The 20,766-nt window shown below is 42.3% G+C and overlaps 1 protein-coding gene across 1 annotated transcript in view; it reads left to right on the top strand.

Moving 5' to 3' along the window:
• PRKAR1B (protein kinase cAMP-dependent type I regulatory subunit beta) overlaps nt 1-20,766 on the top strand; it is a 128,064-nt gene that overhangs the window by 23,904 nt on the left and 83,394 nt on the right. The window contains exon 4 of the mRNA XM_005289159.5: nt 256-347. Coding sequence (XP_005289216.1) covers nt 256-347 — 92 coding nt within the window. The remainder of the gene's footprint in view (nt 1-255; nt 348-20,766) is intronic.

Raw genomic sequence — 20,766 nt, 5'->3', positions numbered from 1 at the left:
TGGTGGTTTTATATTAAATTATAAATTTGACTCAGCAATGTGAAACAAGCTGCATCCATCATATTGACAAGTATCAGGGGGTAGCCGTGTTCATCTGTATCCACAAAAACAACAAGGAGTCCGGTGGCACCTTAAAGACTAACAGATTTATTTGGGCATAAGCTTTATTAAGTAATGCAGCAATCTTTTAGACATCAAGATATATAATGAAACAAATCCACAACTGTAACTTTGTGTGTTTCTTTTCCCCCACAGGTTATTCCAAAGGACTATAAAACAATGACTGCTCTGGCAAAAGCCATCTCCAAGAATGTGCTCTTTGCTCACCTTGATGACAATGAGAGAAGGTATGAGGAGGTGTTCTTATTATCTCAGCTTTTTGGATTAGTGGAATACATTACTTGAACTAAAGACAAATCCTCCATAAAACTTGATGCATATGCTATTGCAGCCTAGAAAGCTTTATGGGACTTAGAGCCTCTCCCATGGGGTATTGGTGGATTTGGATTGTGGCCAGAGTCTACCCAGCCCTTATGCAGGGACATAGAGGGGGTGAGTAAGGAGGGGATGGCCAGTGGAGCTTCTCTCCCTTCCATGAGCCGTGTAAGATCCATTCGGAATAGCAGTTCCTGAATTCAGGGGGGTGCAGGGATTGCTTTGTTCCTACCTTCTGGGAGAACATGGCAGCCTGGAGGGGCAGGGAGCATAGGAAGGAGTGAAGCTATGGACAGGTGCTGGCCAGGTATACAGGGCAGAGAGTGTGTGTGTGTGTGTGTAATGCTGAATCACAGAGCAGCTGCAGAGCCTCTCCCCAAAGGGTCCTTCAGGCTCCAAGCCCCTTCTATGGTTTTGCCAAAAAGTGGAGAATTGGATCCCCTTTTCCACACTCTGCCTTTTCCTCACCTTCCCAGGCAGGGAAGCCCTACAGATCGTGTGTGCGGAGGGTGCACAGCTCTCTCAGATTCAGTGAGCACTCCCTTCTCCTTTCAGAGCAGACCTGCTTCTGTTTCCAAGGATTCTTAGGATTTGCCCCTCAGTGGGATTTCTTACTCTGTTTTCTTTCTAATTCATATTGTTTATCAGTAAGGCTAAGACTCTGGCGTGATTATTTTTAGTAAAAGTCATGGACGGGTCACAGGCAATAAACAAACATTCACGGAAGCTGTGACCTATCTGTGACTTTTGCTGCTGCGGCTCCATGGTTTCTCACCACGGTGGTGGCTGGGAGCTATGGGGTTTCCCCTCTGCCCACAGCAGCTGGAAGCTGCACGGGGTCCCCCCTCCACCCACAGTGGCTGGGAGCTGCAGGGATATTTCCCAAAGAGAAAATGGGACACCCCAAACACTCGCCCGAGGTGTCCCCCTTGCCTCCCACCACCCCACATGGCTGTCGCCCATCGCTGGAACCCTGAGGAGGGCCCCCTCAGGAGTCTGTCACCTTTCGCTGGAACTTGCAGGGGGGCCCCCTGTTGCTGCTGTCACCTGTCGCTGGGACCCTGCCAGGACCCCGCTAGCTGCCAGCTCCAGAGTCCCGCGGCCCCTGGGGCTGAAGCAGAGAATGTCAAGGGGGTCTCTGGAAGTCACAGGTCTCTGGAAGTCACAGATTCCGTGGGGCTCCATGCCACAATCAAGCCCCGTAGCGTGTACGACAAGCTCTCATCCACATCCAAAGAGATGGAAGTCTCAGAAGGACGGATACATTCTGCTTTTTTCAGACAAGGCTGCTGTCTGCAGTTGGTTGGTCTTTGAATCTTAATGAATTTCCTCTTGACATCATACCTCGTTGCTCTAGTCCGGTCTCATGCTGTCAAGTGCTGAGATGTCAGCAAACCGGGATACACTACCGTCATTGCTGCCACTCTGCATCTTACTGATGCAAGCATGTAGCTAAGCAAAAGCAAGAGTGTATGACTTGTATTTTGTCCTCTTCAGAAATATCTATGTTCCTGAATGACTGGCCATCTTGGGGATAATATTTCCTCTCCTACGCAGCAGTGGGTTTTTTTTCTGCAATCAGCGTCTCATCCTGCGGTGTCTGTGATCACTGGATCATTATTTTATTGTCATCCCTCTTCCAGAATTGGGTGCTAGATAACCGTTGTCACCCACAAAACAAACCAACCAACAAATACAGTGTAGAGCTGTTGGTCTCTTGCACTTTTCCTTCTTGTCAGAATCAATTCTGCAAGAGAACTTTGTTTTTATCTGCTTCATGGCTGAGTAGTCGAGGAGACCTGTGGATTATTCATTGGTCAGAAGCTGTGGAGGTTTGATGTAAGACCCCAATTCAGCATGGTAGTGCAATGTACATTTTCCCATTTCTCATGTATACTTTGACTTCTATGGGACTACTCACATGCTTAAAATTAGGCATGTACCTTGCTGAACTGGGGCCTAAAATAGCATCATTCATGACATAATTGTGGAGAATCTGTAATAGCATCCTTTCCCAAATATGGTGCTATGAGTAACAGGGATCTACCTCACCCCTATACACTAAGTAATGTAATGGTATACAGAAAAGGGCTACAAGCAGCAGATAAAATGCAACTGCATTGGTATTAAACGGTGCTCAGTTTAAAATCCAGGGGTTGGTTTCCCAGCAGTGCTATTGGTGAAATGTTCTGACTTATCTAGACAGCCTACAACAGGGGTGGGCAAACAACAGCCCGTGGGCTGGCTCTGGCCCGTCAGGGCTTTGGATCCGGCCTGTGGGATTGTCAGCCCCGCTCCCAGAAGTGCCCAGCACCACGTCCCTGCGGCCCGGGGCGGGAGGAAGAGGGGAAGGGCTCCACGCACTGCCCTCGCCTGCAGGCACCGCCCCTCGCAGCTCCCATTGGCTGGGAACAGAGAACCGTGGCCAATGGGAGCTTCGGAGGAGGTACCCGCAGGCGAGGGCAGCGCATGGAGCCCTCTGCCGCCCCCTCCCCCAGGGGCTGCAGGGACGTGGTGCTGGCTGCTTCCGGGAGCAGCGCGGGGCCAGGGCAGCCAGGGAGCCTGCCTTAGTCCTGCTGCATGCTGCTGCCACCCCAGAGCTGCTCAAGGTAAGCGGCGCTGGGCTAGAGCCCCCTGCCGCACTCTGCACCCCTCTTGCACCCCAGCACCCTACCCTGAGCCCTCTGCCGCACCCTGCACCCCTCCTGCACCCAAACACCCTGCCCTGAGCCCCCTGCTGCACCCCGAACCTCTTCTGCACCGTAACCCCCTGCCCTGAGCCCCCTGCTGCACCCCTCCTACACCCCAACCCCCTGCCCTGAGCCCTCTGCTGCACCCTGCACCCCTCCTGCACCCAAACACCCTGCCCTGAGCCCCCTGCCGCACCCCGAACCTCTTCTGCACCGTAACCCCCTGCCCTGAGCCCCCTGCTGCACCCTGCACCCCTCCTGCGCCCCAACCCCCTGCTCTGAGCCCCCTCCTGCACCCCACACACCTCCATCACCCCAACCCCTTGCCCTGAGCCCCTTCCTGCACCCCACGCCCCCTCCCATATCCCGCACTCCCTCCCTCACCCCAAGCCCTTGTCCCAGCCCTACATTCATGGCCCTGCATGCAATTTCCCCACTCAGATGTGGCCCTCGGGCCAAAAAGTTTGCCCACCCCTGGCCTACAAGCTTAAAATGACTAAGAGCTTGGTCCTGTGTCATTGGAGTGAATGGGAGAAGGATTTCACCCCTAAGTGCGCTGCTGGTCTCACTTGGCACAGGAGGACTACCTCAGCATAGAGGCTATAGCAGGATTAGAGGAAAACGAAGATTAGCTTTAAACCATGTGTGCACATGCACTCATACACACTCATATTGTGCTACCTGCACATCATCCTTAGCCAATGATCTGGCCTATTAAACACACAGCACGACCCCACATACACTTACTCTGATGTCCCAGAGACCCATTACTGACTTCTTGTTAAATTGGCAAGAAAATTAACAAACAGTAAAACCTAAAGGTAAAGCAATGACAGTGCTTCACAAAACACACTCATTACACCTTGACAAGTGTTGTCTAGTTTTAATTATTTATCAGAATATTGCATAATGAACTAGCAAATGCACTAGGGTACATTTTTATAAGAATAATGAAGTCTTAGTAATGTGCAAACTCATCACAGGCTAACATCTTAAATCTTTGCTGAGACTGTTTTTTTGTGTGTGAATTATAAATGAAATAGATTAGTGAGTTGCTACAGACACATGGAGATTAAAATGAGAAAAAGGTTCCTTCCACCGTTAACAGATGATCTTTAGTTGCTGTCCTGTCACTCCCATGTTAAAATATTTGTTGAAATTTCTGTTGATTAATGGATTTCAAGGGAATTATGACTGTTATAAACTTTATTCACTACTGCATAAGATCATAGTTTATTAAAATACTGGTTGCAGTCCAGCTGGAATGCTTCATAGATGTTGAAGAAACCTAATACAGCACCGTTCAGGAGCAAGGTATTTAAGCAACAGGACACCACAGCTATGCTGTTTTCATTACACACCCTGTAGTTTCATTGCATTTGTAACTTTACTCTTCGTTAAAAACAAATAAATAGAGGGCAGATTTTGCTTGGCCAGTATACAGACATGCAGTGAACAGGGTGGTGTGAGCAGGGCCAGTGCAATCCATTAGGTGGCCTACGCGGTCGCCTAGGGCACTACAATTTGTGGGGCTACGACTGCGGCAGTATTTCGGCGGCGGGACCTTCCACCGCCTCTGTGGGGGGCAGCATTTCGGGGCGGGACCTTCCGCCGCCTAGGGTGGCAGAAAAGCTGGTGGCGCTCCTGGGTGTGAGGAACCTTTCTCTCCCTTGATGGTCCATGTAGAACCCAGGAAGAATTGTTATTATTTATATTACTGTAGTGCCTAGAAGCCCAAGCCACGACTGTGGGCCCCATTGTGCTAGACATCACATGGACACATAGTGAGAGACTTTCCCTGCCCCAAAGAGATTACTGTGCAATCAGACAAGACCATCAAAGGGTGGGAGGGGAAAGAAAAGCATAGGGAGGTGAAGCGACTTGCACAAAGTGACACAGCAGGTCAGTGGCCAAGCCAGGAATGGAAGCCAGGTCTTACAATTGCCCATTGAGTGCTTTATCCAGTACACAACACTGCTTCCTCAGAATTGCAGGTCATTCGCTCAGGGAAGTGCAGGGTTTGATCCTGTTCTACTCCTTTGGGATTAATAGTGCATCAAAGAGGGTGGGGAAAGGCAGGACCATAGCCCTGACCCATCTGCATTAGCTTGAAGAGTATAACTGGTAATTAGGAGGAGCAGGCTGCGTCTCTAAAGGCATATAGTAATGGGTGTTCTCTCCCTACATCCGGAGAATTTTGGGAGACAGTCCGCAGACTATGGCAATTTGGAAGAAATAAATATATGCATTCCCAAATTCTCTCCTCTGAGTTGTACTATGTGGTCAGACTTGGGTGAGACTGCAGCTTTTAGTCATGTATCTGACGTTATTTTAGAACATTGCAGCTCTCACAGTTTATCACGACTTCAGTTCTTGATTCCCTTTTTAAATGAAACTACGAAGGTTGAAATTGATGCATTGCCTGATCTAAAATAAAACTTGCCTTTATTACTGGACTGGCTCTATCCCTTTGTATTGTGATGATGCAGTTCACTGATGTAGCCTACTGAACTCATTTGGTGTTTTCTTTTATTAACATAAGAATAGCAGCATACAATGATAACCTGAAACTGAAGACACAGTGATTATACCCATAGCCAAATGTAACACATTCTAGTCTAAAAGTGACCAATATTGAACTATGATGAATGGGATGGATTTTGTTCTTGGAGATTGGTCATTTTAGATAATTAAAGGAAGCTGGCTTCTTCCCATGAACACAAAGTCTGGCCTTTGAATTCCACCTGTAATCTGCCAAGAAAGAGGAAGACAATAGTCAAACCTATCTCTCGAAAGCCTTCTGTGAACTAAACAAAGCTTTTATTTCTTTTGAGTAATGCTGAAGGTATTGTCCAGGTAGATACCAACACTGGCTCCCTTATAGTCCAGCTTCTCAGAGTTTTTCTGCTTGATGAATCCTATTGGTGGCCCTGATTCAGCATGGTACTTAAGCATGTGCCTAACTTTAAGCACAAGGATAGTTCCCATGTCTTCCCACTGATTTCAGTTGAATTATTCACATGCTTAAATTTAGGTTTGTGCTTCAGCATCTTGCCAACAAAGAATACTTCTTATACTAGGAAAAGTTTGTGGATTTTGGAAACCATAGCTATTTGGCAGCAGAAATGGAAACGGAACGAGGTGGAATTGCCCAGCCATTTGGAAAATAAATTCTCCAATTCTCCATTCAAGGATTAGACACAAATTCAACAATGACATATTTTCAGGCATATCCATCTTGTTAACCCAAGCACTATTGTCTTTTATCAGACAGGTGTCTGGAGGCAGTATTTTCTGGGTTAGTTTGCAGCTTTCAGGAGATTCTATCAACTTCGCTATCTCTGTCCAATCAAAACTTTTGTGATGGCAGGTTTTTGGTTTTGTAAGACAGACTTTGCTCCTAAACATAACTAAAGTCTCTGACATTTGATAGTCTCAGTCTTTCATCTTTAAAGAGAAGTATTCTCACACTGAAAAAAATAATTATAAGAACTTAGTTTTTACTTTCACTGTTTTGTTCAACAATTCATATTCTTCATCACAAATACTGGTGATTCTGAAGGCAGACTTTTAAAAATCTGTATCCATTATTATCCCAGTGGTTTACCAAAAGGCAGTCTATCACCCGTTCCTCGTAAGTATTTCAGATAAACAGAGTTTAAGTAGAGCATTAGTTTATCTGGTTTCTTTCTAGAGTATTTGATTCAAAGAATGTAGAGTTAGGCTGTTAACATTCTTGCACACGTAGGATGGTATCTTCATCCTAAACTCAGTGTATTGCAGCTGCTGTACAAGGATATTTTAATACAGCGGCGTTTAAATGTGAAATGATTATTTAAATAATATAGAAAAAGAATAAACTCCTGTTTACTGCTGAATTTATTAACTATTGTGAAATCTTTCAGTGTATATTACAGTACCTTTGTGTGCTTCTTCTTTACACAGCAATTAACTGGCAATAATTCTGTAAACATAGCCATTCCTTGATGTAAAGGAGTACAAAATTTAAAAACAAAGGTTGAGTCTTTATTCAATATCCAGTCTTCTCAGTGTGGCAATATTTTGTCTTTGTCTTTCTCATTCAAAGTGGATGACAGCTTGTTGGAAGTGGTAATTTGTCTCTGTGCACTGAAGAACAATGGCTTATTTCAGAGCTGCTGAAAGCAGTGTTTACCTTTTTGTTTTTAGAAAGGAGGTATGTAACTTGTTCAGTTACTCTTACTGTAATATTTCTTGATTTGGGAACAGATCTTGCAGTCCTTCATAGGCAAGATTTCTTCAAGTGGGAGTTTTACCTGTGCCTGGGTTGAAGCCTCAACTATCTGAGTTGCTCAGTTGTTGGTTTAGGTTGGGATTTCCAAAGAGCTTAAAAGAATTAGACATCCAAATTGATTGAAATGTAATGGGATTTGAACACTTAACTCCCTTAGGTTATTCTGAAAATCCCAGTTGTATATTTTGACATTTAGGCATACAAATGTGCATTACTAAAGTACGTCTGCTTAATAATCTTACCATTTTTGAAAGAAAGAAATTAGCTTAATGGCAAAAAGCCTTAAAAACCAACAACAACAAAAAATCTACAATACTCTGAGTTCAAATGTTATTTTAGAAATAGAAGATCCAGTTTAGTAACCATACGAAGTTTCTCTGTCACTCCAATGCACTAATGGAAATTCTGAGTGTAAATTATTTTACTGTTAGGCTCCAAAGACTGTTCTAATGGGAAAAAAATCTGACAAACCCAAACAATGATTTAGTTCTTGTTTTACAAGTTGGTTACTAAAGAATATGACCTGAACTACATTGCATCTTGTGAGGTAACAGCTGGTCTATCATTGTCCTTGGAAAAAAGTAACAGTTGCTAATATTTCAAGAAACAAAGATGGTCTTTGAATCTACTGGAACAGCTGTAAGAGACTGACACACCATGCACTGTCAGCTGCTAAATTCATATATTCAGACTGACCGAAACAGAATACTTTAACCCTTTGGCACCACCAGATTACTACTTTCTTTCTTTAAAATTTAGTTTAAATTTTAAATTTAGTTTTCAATTGCTTTTTGCTTTCTCCTCCCAGAATTTTTTTTTTAAATTTCCATACAATTTAGAACAATTTGACTTTTCTATTTATCCAACCCTTATTAACACTTGTTTCCCAACCTGCTATTGTACAGTTGAAGTTTGTATTAGGTATGTATTACCTGATTTTCTGCGTGGTGTACAAAACTGGACAAACACAATGTTTTAGACTGGGTGAAATATCAGGGTGAAAATGTCAAACACAATGTTAAAGCCCTTAGCATCTGCCTTTTCTTTCTTTCCTCCCAACAGTGTAATAGAAGCTCAATAGATACTTAGCTTATCCAAGTAGACTTAGAGGTGGCTTGATCACAATCTAGAAGTACTGATGCAATGAGAGAATATCTGATACCAAAGGTCTCTTTAATCCAGACAAAGGCATAAGGGATCCAGTGGCTAGCAGTACATGCGAGTTGGAAAAAGGTGATTTTTTTTTTTTAGCAATGTCAGCAAATTAACCCTTGGAACAATGTAACCAAGGATGTGGCAGATTTACCATCTCTTGAAGTCTTCAAATCAGAGTTCCATTGTTGCCAGCTCTTACAATCTTATCACGAATCTTGCCATGTTTGGTGTTTCCCCAACTCCTGGAGTCAGGTGATTACATGAAAATCTCTGCTTTCATTTATTAAAAGTACATTTCTAACCCTCGTGCTTGTTTGGAAACACTTGAAAACATGAAGTGAGTGCACCCTAAAGGCTCAAAAAGCAGAGGCAAACAAAAAGGGTTTAAAATTTACTATTTTAAAACACCTTATGAGTTCTAAGCCAATATTATGATTTTTGGGGCCTGACTTAAGGTTTTTGAATTCTTGGGGTTGGCAATACAGGATGTCTATAACCTATGTGCTCTAGTGCAGCTACAAGTTACTGAGCTTGATGCAGGAGTTATTTGGAGAAAATCTGTGGCCTCTGTTATGCAGGAGTTCTAGGAGGTCATCATGCTCCCTTCCCTTAAAATCAGTTAATCTATCTACTCCTATTACCTTCTGCACAGCAAAGTCACCCCTATTACTAAGGAGAAGTGTGTAAAGCCTCACAATATTGCTGTTTATTTGGCTAGAGGGCTTATGGTTGGCTGAGTGATATGAGGTACATACAGAACACTGATCGTTCTTACATATAGGAGATTTATAAGCTACCTCATTGTAGTTGAATACAATACTGCCCCAAGTCTAATTTTGCTCACTCTCTTCCCCTCCTCCCCCATTATTATTTCAACTCAAGATGAATTCTTGTAATTCTTCTACTGGTGTGAAGGGTTTTCTCCTAGTACAATGGTGAGTGTCCTTCCCTCTAAACAAATGGTACCCCATGATCTGCACAGGGGCAAAGGGAAACTATGGTGAGTCCCCTTGACTCTGTATCATAGCTTCCCACAGACCCTGGGTAGCACAGTTGCGGCATGAGCCTTGCTGGGTCAGGGGTTCCCCCAGCTGAGGTGGTCTATGGGACCCTCACTAATAACAATTGCAATATAACAGTGGGTCAAGTCATTACAGATTCTATTTGCTGTAACATGCTCTAACTTACCCTGTACCTTTGGGTGCTGGGTGGGGGCCCCTGCTCCTGCTCTCTCTGCCTGCAGGGCTGAGAGCACTACAAGGGGCATATGCTGTGGAATCAGCTTCCCCACCCCCAAGTCTGGATCTGCAATCTCAGGTTCCTATGTGCACTCCGAAGTAGAGGGAAGCGTGAGGCTTTAAACACTGCATGGCTTGGTAGTTTAGTTTTTATTTATGTCCTTACAAGTGATTTGCAAAGACATTCGTATGCACTGGAAGGCCCTCTGAACCCATCTGGGCCCTCGGCAGTAATGTGTCGTTTTAATTGACCTCTTCTCTTCAATATTCTTAACATTATACCTTATATGTAAAGGTAAAGCAAAGACCAGAAAGTCTCAGAGAACCCCTGGCTATAGAGCAGCGAGGGTGGGGAGCAATAGGCCTGATCCCCATAGGCCGACCTTCCCCAGAGTGGTCCTACAGGGTTATGACACTGCCAACACTATGCATAGATGGGAATCTTATCTAAGATGCTGTGGTTGGGGAACAGGCTGATTTTTCATGGTGCTATTTCCTCCTCCTCCACCCCTTTATTTCTACATTAGAAGTGTTGTTTCAGTATTCAGCTGCTAATGCTTAGGGATGGAGCTTTTTATAAAAGAAAAAAATCCCTTTGCAGATCACCTTAAACTTTTCGGATTGTGTTCCGTGTTATGCTTTTAAGCCATGACCCTTCACTGTTCAAGTCAATGGGAGTTTTGCCTTTGACTTGAGTGGTTGTGGGATCAGATGCTTACAAGGTTAATGTACTTATTACTGATTATTATTATTTTATTATTTATTAATTTGTATTATCATACAGCGCCTATGAGGCTCAGTCATGGACCAGCCCCCCATTGTGCTAGGTGCTGTACCAACACAAAACAGAAAGACCGTCCCTGCCCCCAAAGAGCTTACAATCTGTGCTATTATCATCAGCTTGGGAAATATAACTCAAATCAGGCCACCAGAGGATCTGAGAGTGCTTTGCTACTGTTAAGGTATACCTTACACATGAGGCAGGTGTAATTATCCTAATTTTTACAGATGTGAAAACTGGGCATAGAGAGATTGGCCAAGGCCACACAGGAAACTTGTGACAAAGTCAGTACAGAATCCAAAGATTTGATTCTCATTTATACTAAACCCACTTTACACCACTCTGGTAGGGCCAGATCTCCTGACTTACAGCCCTGTTCCTTTTATAACTGCTGCATTTAAGCACAAGACGCACCTTGCTCTCTTTGGATCTAACTTCACCTCAAATTTCCACTGTCTTGTTTTTCATGTTTTCCAAAAATCAGCAAGCTGAGGATTGAGAAGACGTCAAAAGAAACAAAATTAAAACAGCATTCTGCTTGTTTCATACACTTTCTGGATTTATTTTCTTCTCTGATTCCTTCTTAATAACAGTATCCACAAAACATCATAATATTTACATTTTTGTGTTCATCATCTTTTTCCTTTTGCATTGTCCTCACCTGAAAGCCTCTGGTCCAACACTTTTCCTCAGACAGCCATGTGCATGCTCCACTGAGGTCAGTGGGAGCTGTATTTGCACGTCTGAGGTCAGAATTTGGCCTTTTGACATCTTAATAATTCCCACAACAGCCAACAAATTTTGGCTCCCCTATTCTAATACTGTAATGTCATTGTGTTCTTAATTCATGATCACAGTTTATCAGCACAGTGAATCTGTTCCTTTTATAACTGCTGCATTTCAACTTTTTTGGTACAACATTCAGTGCAGCACATTGAATTTTTCTTTTTCCAGAAGCTAGATTTAAAATAATCAGAGCATAGTTTGTCTTTGGTCCAGCTTTATTTGGTATTCCTTAGTGGTATGGCTTGTCCTATCTTTCTCTCCTGCTTGTTAATTTCTGTAATTCAATAGATAAGTACTTTTTAAACAAGAATTTGAAAATATCGCTCTATTACAGTTATATTATTTGAACACAGAACTTGATTCGGTGAAGTGCTCAGAGGAGGTTCTCAGCATCTTTGCAGGATCAGGCTTTTACAGTCAAAACTGGACCCAGTGAATTCAATGAGCGTTTGGCCACTAACTTCAATACCAGGACTTTGGTCCTAAAATGGAGGTTAAATAAAACTATTCAGTTGGCTAAGCAATACATTGTGGCATCTGGGTTTTAATCTTTCTCCTCTACAAACTTTCTCTGCATGCTAATGCTGACATGCTATTATTCTAGGGAAGTAGACTTTATTATGTCCGACTCCTTATATACAATACCTGACTGTATTTCTTAAAGATTATAATGTGTTCAATGGAGCAATTAAGGTTTTCTTGACCATGCTAGGCCATATCAAAAAATTACCTGGTTGTACTACCTCCTGACATATTTTGGTGTTAAGTAAATTTGCATTTATTATAAAAAATACATCTAAATTGTTTGGCTTACCTTGACATCCTCCTTGTGCCTTATATTTTAAATTCAAATGTACTAAACCTTAGAGGAGCCCATAGTTATTAGTACAAGACCTATGTGCTAACTTCTGAGAGCTTTCATTTAGTGTGCTCTTTGGTTTTGGAACTCCCTTCCTGTTATGGTTAGCCAAATCCAGCCCGTTAAATCTGGAGTTTATTTGAATTTGTTTAATGTGGCTTGGTCTTAATTACCTGGTCTGTATAGCATTGTGTCACAAAATTTAGATTTCTTTTGCGGCAACTTCCTATGAAAACAATTGCCTTCTGAATACAAATATGGTGAGAGTGAACGGTTTATATTTAGAAGGCTGGTTTCATTTTCAAATGATGCTTTCATGGAAAACAAGGTTTAATTGTGTGGGAACAATGGAGATTCTGCAAACAGCTCTAATAGGTACTGCTTCTTTTTTCTCTCCAATAGTTTTATAAATTGGATTAGCTAGAACACAAGAGATACAGTGAGAAAAAGAAAAAACAAAGCCATATTATTCTCAGAATCCATAACTGTTTTCTTAATGGTTCAAATTATGAACAATTCATCCAAAGTTTACTTAGAGCTTATTTCTAGCACATAACCTCACACTTCTTATTTATCAGTCTGATTTGTTTTGCTGCTCTTTCTGGTGCCGTAGTGACACCCTCTGGCAATGGCAAGATAGCAGAACTCTTTTACAGCGGATCAGTGATGTAACTATAAGGGTACTGTGGCATATCCAGTGATTCCTACACACTCAAAGTTTGCTTTGTCTAGTGATTAAAGATCATATATACCTTTGTATATGAGTGTAACCTGTTAAACTGCTGTGAGATAAACCGTGCAGTTAGCTGGGTTAGTTGATGAGTGAATTTAGTGCTCATGGAAGTGAGGGGCAGATAGCCTTACTTTGAATCAAGCATGATAGGAGCAGGCATTGTGCAGAGCAAACATGTAAACATATATAGTCAAACCTGATCTAAAACCAGGGCCGGTCTGGCTTTTTTGCCGCCCAGGCAAAAAAGCCTCCCGCTGCCCCCCGGCGGGGAGCGCGGCAGGGTAGGGCGCCAAGCCCGGCCGCGGACCCGCTCTCCCCAGCCAGCCGGAGCGCTGGGAGGAGGCCGGAGCGCAGGGGGGCGGCCCCACTCTCCCCGGCCGGCCGGAGCGCCGGGGGGAGGGCGGCGAGCCCGGCTGCGGCCCCACTCTCCCCGGCCAGCCAGAGCGCCGGGGGAGGGCGGGGAGCCCGCCGCGGCTCCGTTCTCCCCGACCGGCCGGAGTGCCAGGGGAGGGCGGCAAGCCCGGGCACGGCCCCGCTCTCCCCGGGTGAGCGCCGCCTCCCTCCAGGTGCCGCCCCAAGCACATGCTTGGAGGGCTGGTGCCTGGAGCCAGCCCTGTCTAAAACACCCCCTGCCATTCTAGTAGTAAGCCTCTGAGCAAAGTCTTACAGTTGTGCCAACTATGGTAGGTTTTGTGATATGCACCAATAAGGACTAGAATGAGAACTATCAAACTCATGTTGCTTGTGAACTAAATCATTTTTTTGACTCATGTTTTCAAAGGTGAAAAGCCTAGTATATTAACCTCCTGTGCCAGTTACTCTCATACTGCCAGTTTATACTGTAACTGCGTAATGCTTTTGCCTCCAGTGTTTTGCATGATCATGTATGGCTCACATAACTCAGACATTTATGGAGATGCAAGTTTTTCAAGAGATACGGGAACACTGAGAAATTGTTGGAGTAAAATTTTCAAAAGCACCTAGGTGACTTAGGAGCCTAAGTCCCATTTTCAGAAGCAACTTTGGCAGCCTCTATCTTATTGAGAGTCCATGGGAATTTTGGCTCCTAAGTGTCTGAGTTGCTTTTTAAAATGGGACTGAGGCAGGTTTGAAAATGTTACACACTATCCCTTTGTCATCTCTATATTTAGTTATAAAACTTTTCCCACAAGATTTTTGAGTAGTGATTCTAGTGGAAAAAAAATCTTTGTACAGTCTGCATATAGGCCATCAATGTGACTGGTCAGACTGTCCTTGCCACTGTGAAATTCCCACGCATGGTGGAAAATAGCTGTGGCAGATCAGAGAAAGGGATGATATTTATTTTCTGCAGTGATGAAGAAGAACCAGAGCACAGTTTTATACAGACCAGGCTGTAGTTTAGACTGTTAGCAAAACTTTTGCATATCAATTAGGGTTGTGGTTCTCAACCCGTACCATACCAGGACCTACTTCTCTATCCCCTGAGAGCTCTCTCCTATCTAGTTAGAATATGGCTCGGAGGGACCCTGAACCATTTCACAATATATGAAGGGTGGTCAAGACTTCAAGGCTGAGAACCCTTCAATTATGGAACTGGGGATTTTGAGCCTATTGTTTGTAGGAGAGTGTAGGTTTAACTCAGATCATGAGAGCAGCCATCATGGTACCTGCCACCTGGGGTCACTGTGTTCAAGGTTATTAAAGGATGCATAACAAAGAAAATATAATCAGCAAATAACCCTGAGGCTAACATTTTGATTGCCAGCGATGCACACATTATTTGAAATAGAAGACTGTATAAAATGTAACTTACTTTGGAAGAAATAGAAAATCTGTATTTTAATGCATAAAAACACATTTGCATTAACACAAGGTTATTTTAGAATAAACTAACACAGGGAAAGCACTGGATCTCTCGAACTTTCCCATAATACACATTTTCTAAGCTCTGTGCTCATTTGTGTTTAACACAACAGAGTATGAACAATTTGAAAGACCCACTATCTCTCATGTAATTCAATATGTATTTTGAGGGTGAAAAATGTATCCTGGCTTGATTCTGATCTTGAACTGGTTTCATATACTAATATTGCTACATTGACAACAGCGGAGTTATTGTTGATTTACATTGGTATAGGTGAGATCAGAATCAGACCCAATATATATATTTTTAATTGTATCTACTTTATAACATCTCTTAAATCTACTCTGTATTAAAATCTGTGTCTTAGCTAAAACTACAATACAGTAAGCCTACATCCTCAGGCACATGAAGACCATGCACTTTAGTTTTCAAGTTGACTGGCCTAGAGTAACAAAATTGCTTCAATAGAGTTGATTGCATGTCGGAGAGAGGACAGGGCTGATGTGCTCAGGAGAGCATTCTGCCCCAGCTAATGACATGCAAAATACAACCCCCCCGCCTCCCCACATGAAGCAGTATCAGCAGCTTGTGTGTTTGTAAGGGCTGGTCTACACTGGGGGTGGGATCGATCCAAGATATGCAACTTCAGCTACGCGAATAGCGTAGCTGAAGTCGAAGTATCTTGGATCGAATTACCTGGGGTCCAGACAGCATGGGATCGATGGCCGCGGCTCCCCCGTCGACTGCACTACAGCCGCTCGCTCTGGTGGAGTTCTGGAGTCGACGGTGAGAGCTTTCGGGGATCGATATATCGCGTCTTAATGAGACGCGATATATCGATCCCGGATAAATCGATTGCTACCCGCCGTTACGGCAGGTAGTGAAGACATACCCAGAGGAGCACAATATCTCTAGTGCTCTCTCTGGGGTATTACAACTCTGCACCACTTATGGCATAGTATAATTGTCACATTATAGCCTGAAATGTCTTAGATATAGCTTTCATAGCCTTAAAGCTAAGGTGGTTGGACACTGAAACCCTAATTCAGATATTTTTTTCTATTCACAGGCAGTGATTCATGTATAAAGACCTTATAGTTGACCAAAGGAGTATATTCCTTGCAACCTTTTTGCTGTAGTTGGCCACAGGGTGGCCTCCGTAATATATGTCTATTTCTTTCTTGTCTAAATATTCTTTAAAGTTGCTACACAGCTGCATTATACGTGATATTCCCCCATTAAATCCAGGATGTTTTTTAATACTGAAAATTGGCATCTGAGTATTAGGACACTCTCTGACACTGATAATTAGAGTATATGCATGATCTATCTTTCATTTTGCTGTTGGTATATCTTTTCACTGAACTACACTCAGAAGTACTCCAATTATAGGAATAAATGAAAGAGAAAAGTACACTGAAATTATTATTCAGGTGCTTCACAATACTTGCTCTATGGCTGTATAAACTGAAAAGCGATACAACTCAGGCAATGCACAACAATTACCAATTCAGTAGTATACTGTAGAGTCCCAAATGAACTCTGCATAATCCATCAGCATCTCAAACTAAAATTGGTGTCCACCATCCTTTGTGTTTGAACTAGACTGTATGTGCTTTAAAACAGACATACAGACCAGGTTCTCTTCTCCGTTGCACCAGTGTTATACTGGTCTAACATCTTGGATTTCATTGGAGTTCCTCATGATTTACACCAGTGTTAATGAGACCAGAAGCAGGGTCTGTCTAGGTTCTTAAATTACATTCATCACTGGTGCATCTGAATGCTTTGCACACAGTTGGTGCTGAATAAAGAATGTAAATTAAAATGTTAGTTATGACAGAAATGGCTCATGGGGTTAGAAAGACATAATGGATAAGTTTAATAGTGCAAATATTACTCTTATTTTTTAACTTCCTTCACTCCCTCCCTGCCACCATACAAATTATTGAGCTAAACATATGGCAGAGGTGTCTTTTTTTTTTAGATGTAAGAAAATGTCTGGACTGTGGAGCAGTGGAGAAAACTGAGCTCTTTTCGGCAAGAATACGTCACCTTTAGTTGCCGCTCAGTGCTTAGGGTCTCATCTTGTGAGCACTTATAGCAAAGTCTAGTGAGTTCAATGGTATTACTTGCAGTCATAAGCACTACAAGGTTCAGGCCCTCAGACACCCCAATGATAGGTATGTTAGAGATAGCATAGATTTGATGGGTAGGTTTTGTTGTAGCTGAATGTGCACTGAAGTTGTACTGCTCATCACAACTGGACAGTCTCCTTTCCCCCACTATTGTCTGGGTTCTTTTAAACCATGTTGATCAGTCTCTAAAAGAACATTGTCTTGCCATCAGCTAACTGTGATACTAGAAGACCAGAGAGCAGATATGGACAGAAGTAAAGGGTGTTGTTGAGCTAACTCAATATGAGTGGTTCATTGATAACACCTGCCTGGTTTTAGACTCAGTAGTAGAAGAGGAAACAGCTGTGTGAATTGTAGGATGACTAGAGACACAGCGCTGGAGAGTAACAAAATGTCTATGACAGTGACTTGGTAACTGCAAGGTAGATAGTAGAGGGTTTAGTAAAGTACTTGTATAATAATAATAATAATAATTAATACTTAGGTCTTACATAGTGCTTTTCAAAAGTAAGATCTCTTGGCTCTTTAAAAAGGAGGCTATTTATCTTTTGTTCAACCAGTTTCAGATATTGTATGGCATTGGTGATGACTGATAGGATAAAATTACAAACCAAAGCCCCAATCCTACAATTGGATCAATGTAAAGTTGCATGTGGGTGAAATTCAGCTGACTCCATTGGGGCTTTGCGTGGTTGTGAGCATCCATCCAATTCCATGGAGATTCGACTGCAGAATTGGTGCCAAATGGATAAAGAAGCTGTGAACCATAAAACAAAATTAGAAAAATATTGGTAGAAGAGAATTTAAAGATGCTCTCTTGCGATAGCCGTTTTTGTAAAACAAACCGAATGAATAGAACAATGATTAGATTTCTCATTAGTCAGCCACAATTCTAAGTTGGCCACATTTCACATTTACTGAAAAACTTACATAGAATAGTGCATATGTGTAATGTGATCAAGTTAATGTTGCTGTTGGAATCTTTACTTTTGCATTTCCTGACTTTTTACGATTTCATCTGGGCAAAGTTAATCTTGCATCGGCACAAAGCTTTTTGTGTTTAATTTCCTAAATTTTAGCCCTGGTAGATTGCAGGATACTGGACTGTAAAATCAATCTATAATTATACATAGAAAAGCTAGGGGTTTCTAAAATGTAACTAGTTCTAGAAAGTAGTTTCTATCTCTGAGTTGGACTCCTGCTAGTAAGAGGGCCTGGCTTTGCAATCAAAAGGGTATGAAAATCAAACCAATTTTTTTCCAAAGCTGTTTAGAACACATCTAAAGAAGTGTTTTGTAAGTCTGTGGCATATGCACATTATACAATATCGATGTGGTATAAGGGCCTGATCCTCATCTGATGTAGTCAGTGCTGCTACACCAATTTACACAAGCCGAGAGTCTGATTGGCATAAACTACATAATAGTTTTGCAGCTTTGCCACTTGTGAGTAATGTACCCATCCCAACTTATGTTGATAAAACCTTTTTACCACCCAGGCCACTGTATTCACTTTCTCTTTCTCTACTTTATGTGAGTATGTGTGTTTACCCTTATACCACAACTCACTATACTATATATTTGTGTGTGGGGAATACACACAGACACATGCACATGTCTGCACAATCATACACAAGTTCTTTTTGAGTTGGGATGAATTCAAATACCTGAACTCCTTACAGTCTGATAATGTACAAGTCTGATGCCTCAAATCTGAGTCAATCCTTAGGGGTTTTGGTTCCAGGCCAGATTCTGGAAAAAGATGCAGGCGAAATCTCTTGAGAAAAGTCATTCTAGCAATATTTTTGACCAAGATGATGAGAATTTTATGAGAATTCTCATGAATTTTTTTCCATTGAGGTAAAAATCTTAGGAAAATAACTGTGATCCCACTGAGATATTGCTGTTCTCTAACTGTTGGTAGCTGTTCATTAAAAAAAAAATATAGCCACAGTATGTTGCCATTTCTGTAGCTTTTTCCATCAGTGGATCTCAAAGCACTGGGGGAGGTAAGTAGATGAGGAAATTGAGGCAAAGAGAGGTGAAGTTACTCACAAAGCATTTTTTCTTAAACCAATAAGCATAGAAGAACTTTAATCATGGGACATTCTAATTTTCAAAGACTCTGATTAGTATAACAGCAACACACACAAAACTGGCGGTGAATATGTTTCTAGGGATTTTGCAAATGGCTGGTTTATACATTTTCTTTAGCGGCCTACACAGTTGGTGATAATTCAGAATTTAACTGAGCCAAGCATCAAGAATATTTTGACCACATTTAGGGATGGGTGAAATGTTTTGATTACAAGAATTCCACCAATGCCCGTACCTTTGTCTGCCCCTCAAACTGGTCAAAGAAGGAGATAGGGAGAGTACCCCAACTTTACTTCCTATCCCTCCTGCCAGTCCCTCTATCAGTTGGGTGTTAATCATCTCTTGCCACCTACCCTGCCTCATAATCTTCTCCCTTCCACATATATCTTGTTGCAGAGCCCACTCCTTTAGCAAGCATTCTATTAGTTCATGATAGTAGCTTAACTTCACTATTACTTGATCTTGGTCATGCAAGACACCTTGTGGCATGTGATCCTACGGCATTCTAGATTTGAGTTAAGCAGCATCAGGCACTAGCCAAGAAGGTTCTGGGCCTTGCCCCAATTGTGTTAGTTTTTGGAAAGAGGAAAAGTAGAGTGGAGAAAATCAGGAGATTTGCTGCTGAAAAGGCAAAGATGGTGGCAGCAGTTAGGTCTTGGATTTTCCTTCTTACTGTCCAGAGTAGCAGAAAGGCCACTGACCTTCCCTATCTTCCATCATTGCCTCAAGCATCTTTTCCTACCTATATGGCACACTGGTTGGTGTACAGCAATGTCTTTGTCTAAGTTTGGAATGTGCCAAATGCAGTGTGGGTGCTACTGCAGTTTAAATAATAACTAATAATAGATGAAGGTGAATAGTGGAAGGGCTAGAGAAGGACATCCAGGGAATGATGAGAAAGGCAGTCTGAAGTCACATCTGTAATAATAGAATTCTTACAATAATTGTAGACAGTATGTTCCCAGTATGAACCATGATACACAGTGTTACCCGAGCATGTGCTAAGGGACTGGAATTACACATTTCCTGAGATGCTGCAATCCAGTTTAATACATCTAGTTGGATGGGTCCCACAACTCTGATTTTTAGACATGAAGGTTTTCTAGAGAGTGTTAGGAACATTGCTAAAACAGACAATACTACAGAGCATTCTGAAGTGCTTTTGTGACTTCAGAGACATAGGAGATGGATTATGAGAGCTGCCAGTGCAAAATGGAAGGTTGTTTTTGAAGAATGATATGTCTCCTGCCTGACCCCTTTACCTAACATGCAAGCCAGGAGAAAAACAGTGATGCCAATCTAATAGGCATGCTCAGCAGAGAATCTCCAAGTTTCTGTTTTATATCAAGTGATGCTAAAGGTTGTTTATAAAGGCAAGGCATTATTATTTTGAATTGTTGGCACCGCCTCACATCTTTTAAAGTTGACAGAAGCAAGTCTGATGAGGTTTCCAGCTCCTTGGTCTCAGTTACAAGAGTGTGCTGTTGGAGATCATTTGTGCCTTCTTTGACAATGATCTTGCACTTGCTGCATTCCTCTTTGCCTTGTTAGGAAACATTTATTTTCTTGTCTTTAAATTACTCAGCCTGGCATTTGGATATAATCCAGAATAGTAGACTGAACTGGTAGAATGTTAAATGCAGTAGGACCTCACTTAATCTAAACGTTGCTAATCTCCACACTATTGTTTTTCCAAGGAAAAGTCACTCATCCCACTTGTCAGCAAAGATGCAATA

The sequence above is a fragment of the Chrysemys picta genome, chromosome 10 (assembly GCF_011386835.1).
Source record: "Chrysemys picta bellii isolate R12L10 chromosome 10, ASM1138683v2, whole genome shotgun sequence".
In the NCBI taxonomy this organism is placed as follows: Eukaryota; Metazoa; Chordata; order Testudines; family Emydidae; genus Chrysemys; species Chrysemys picta.
Note: the sequence above shows the minus strand (reverse complement) of the source record. Positions and strands in the feature narration are given on the sequence as shown.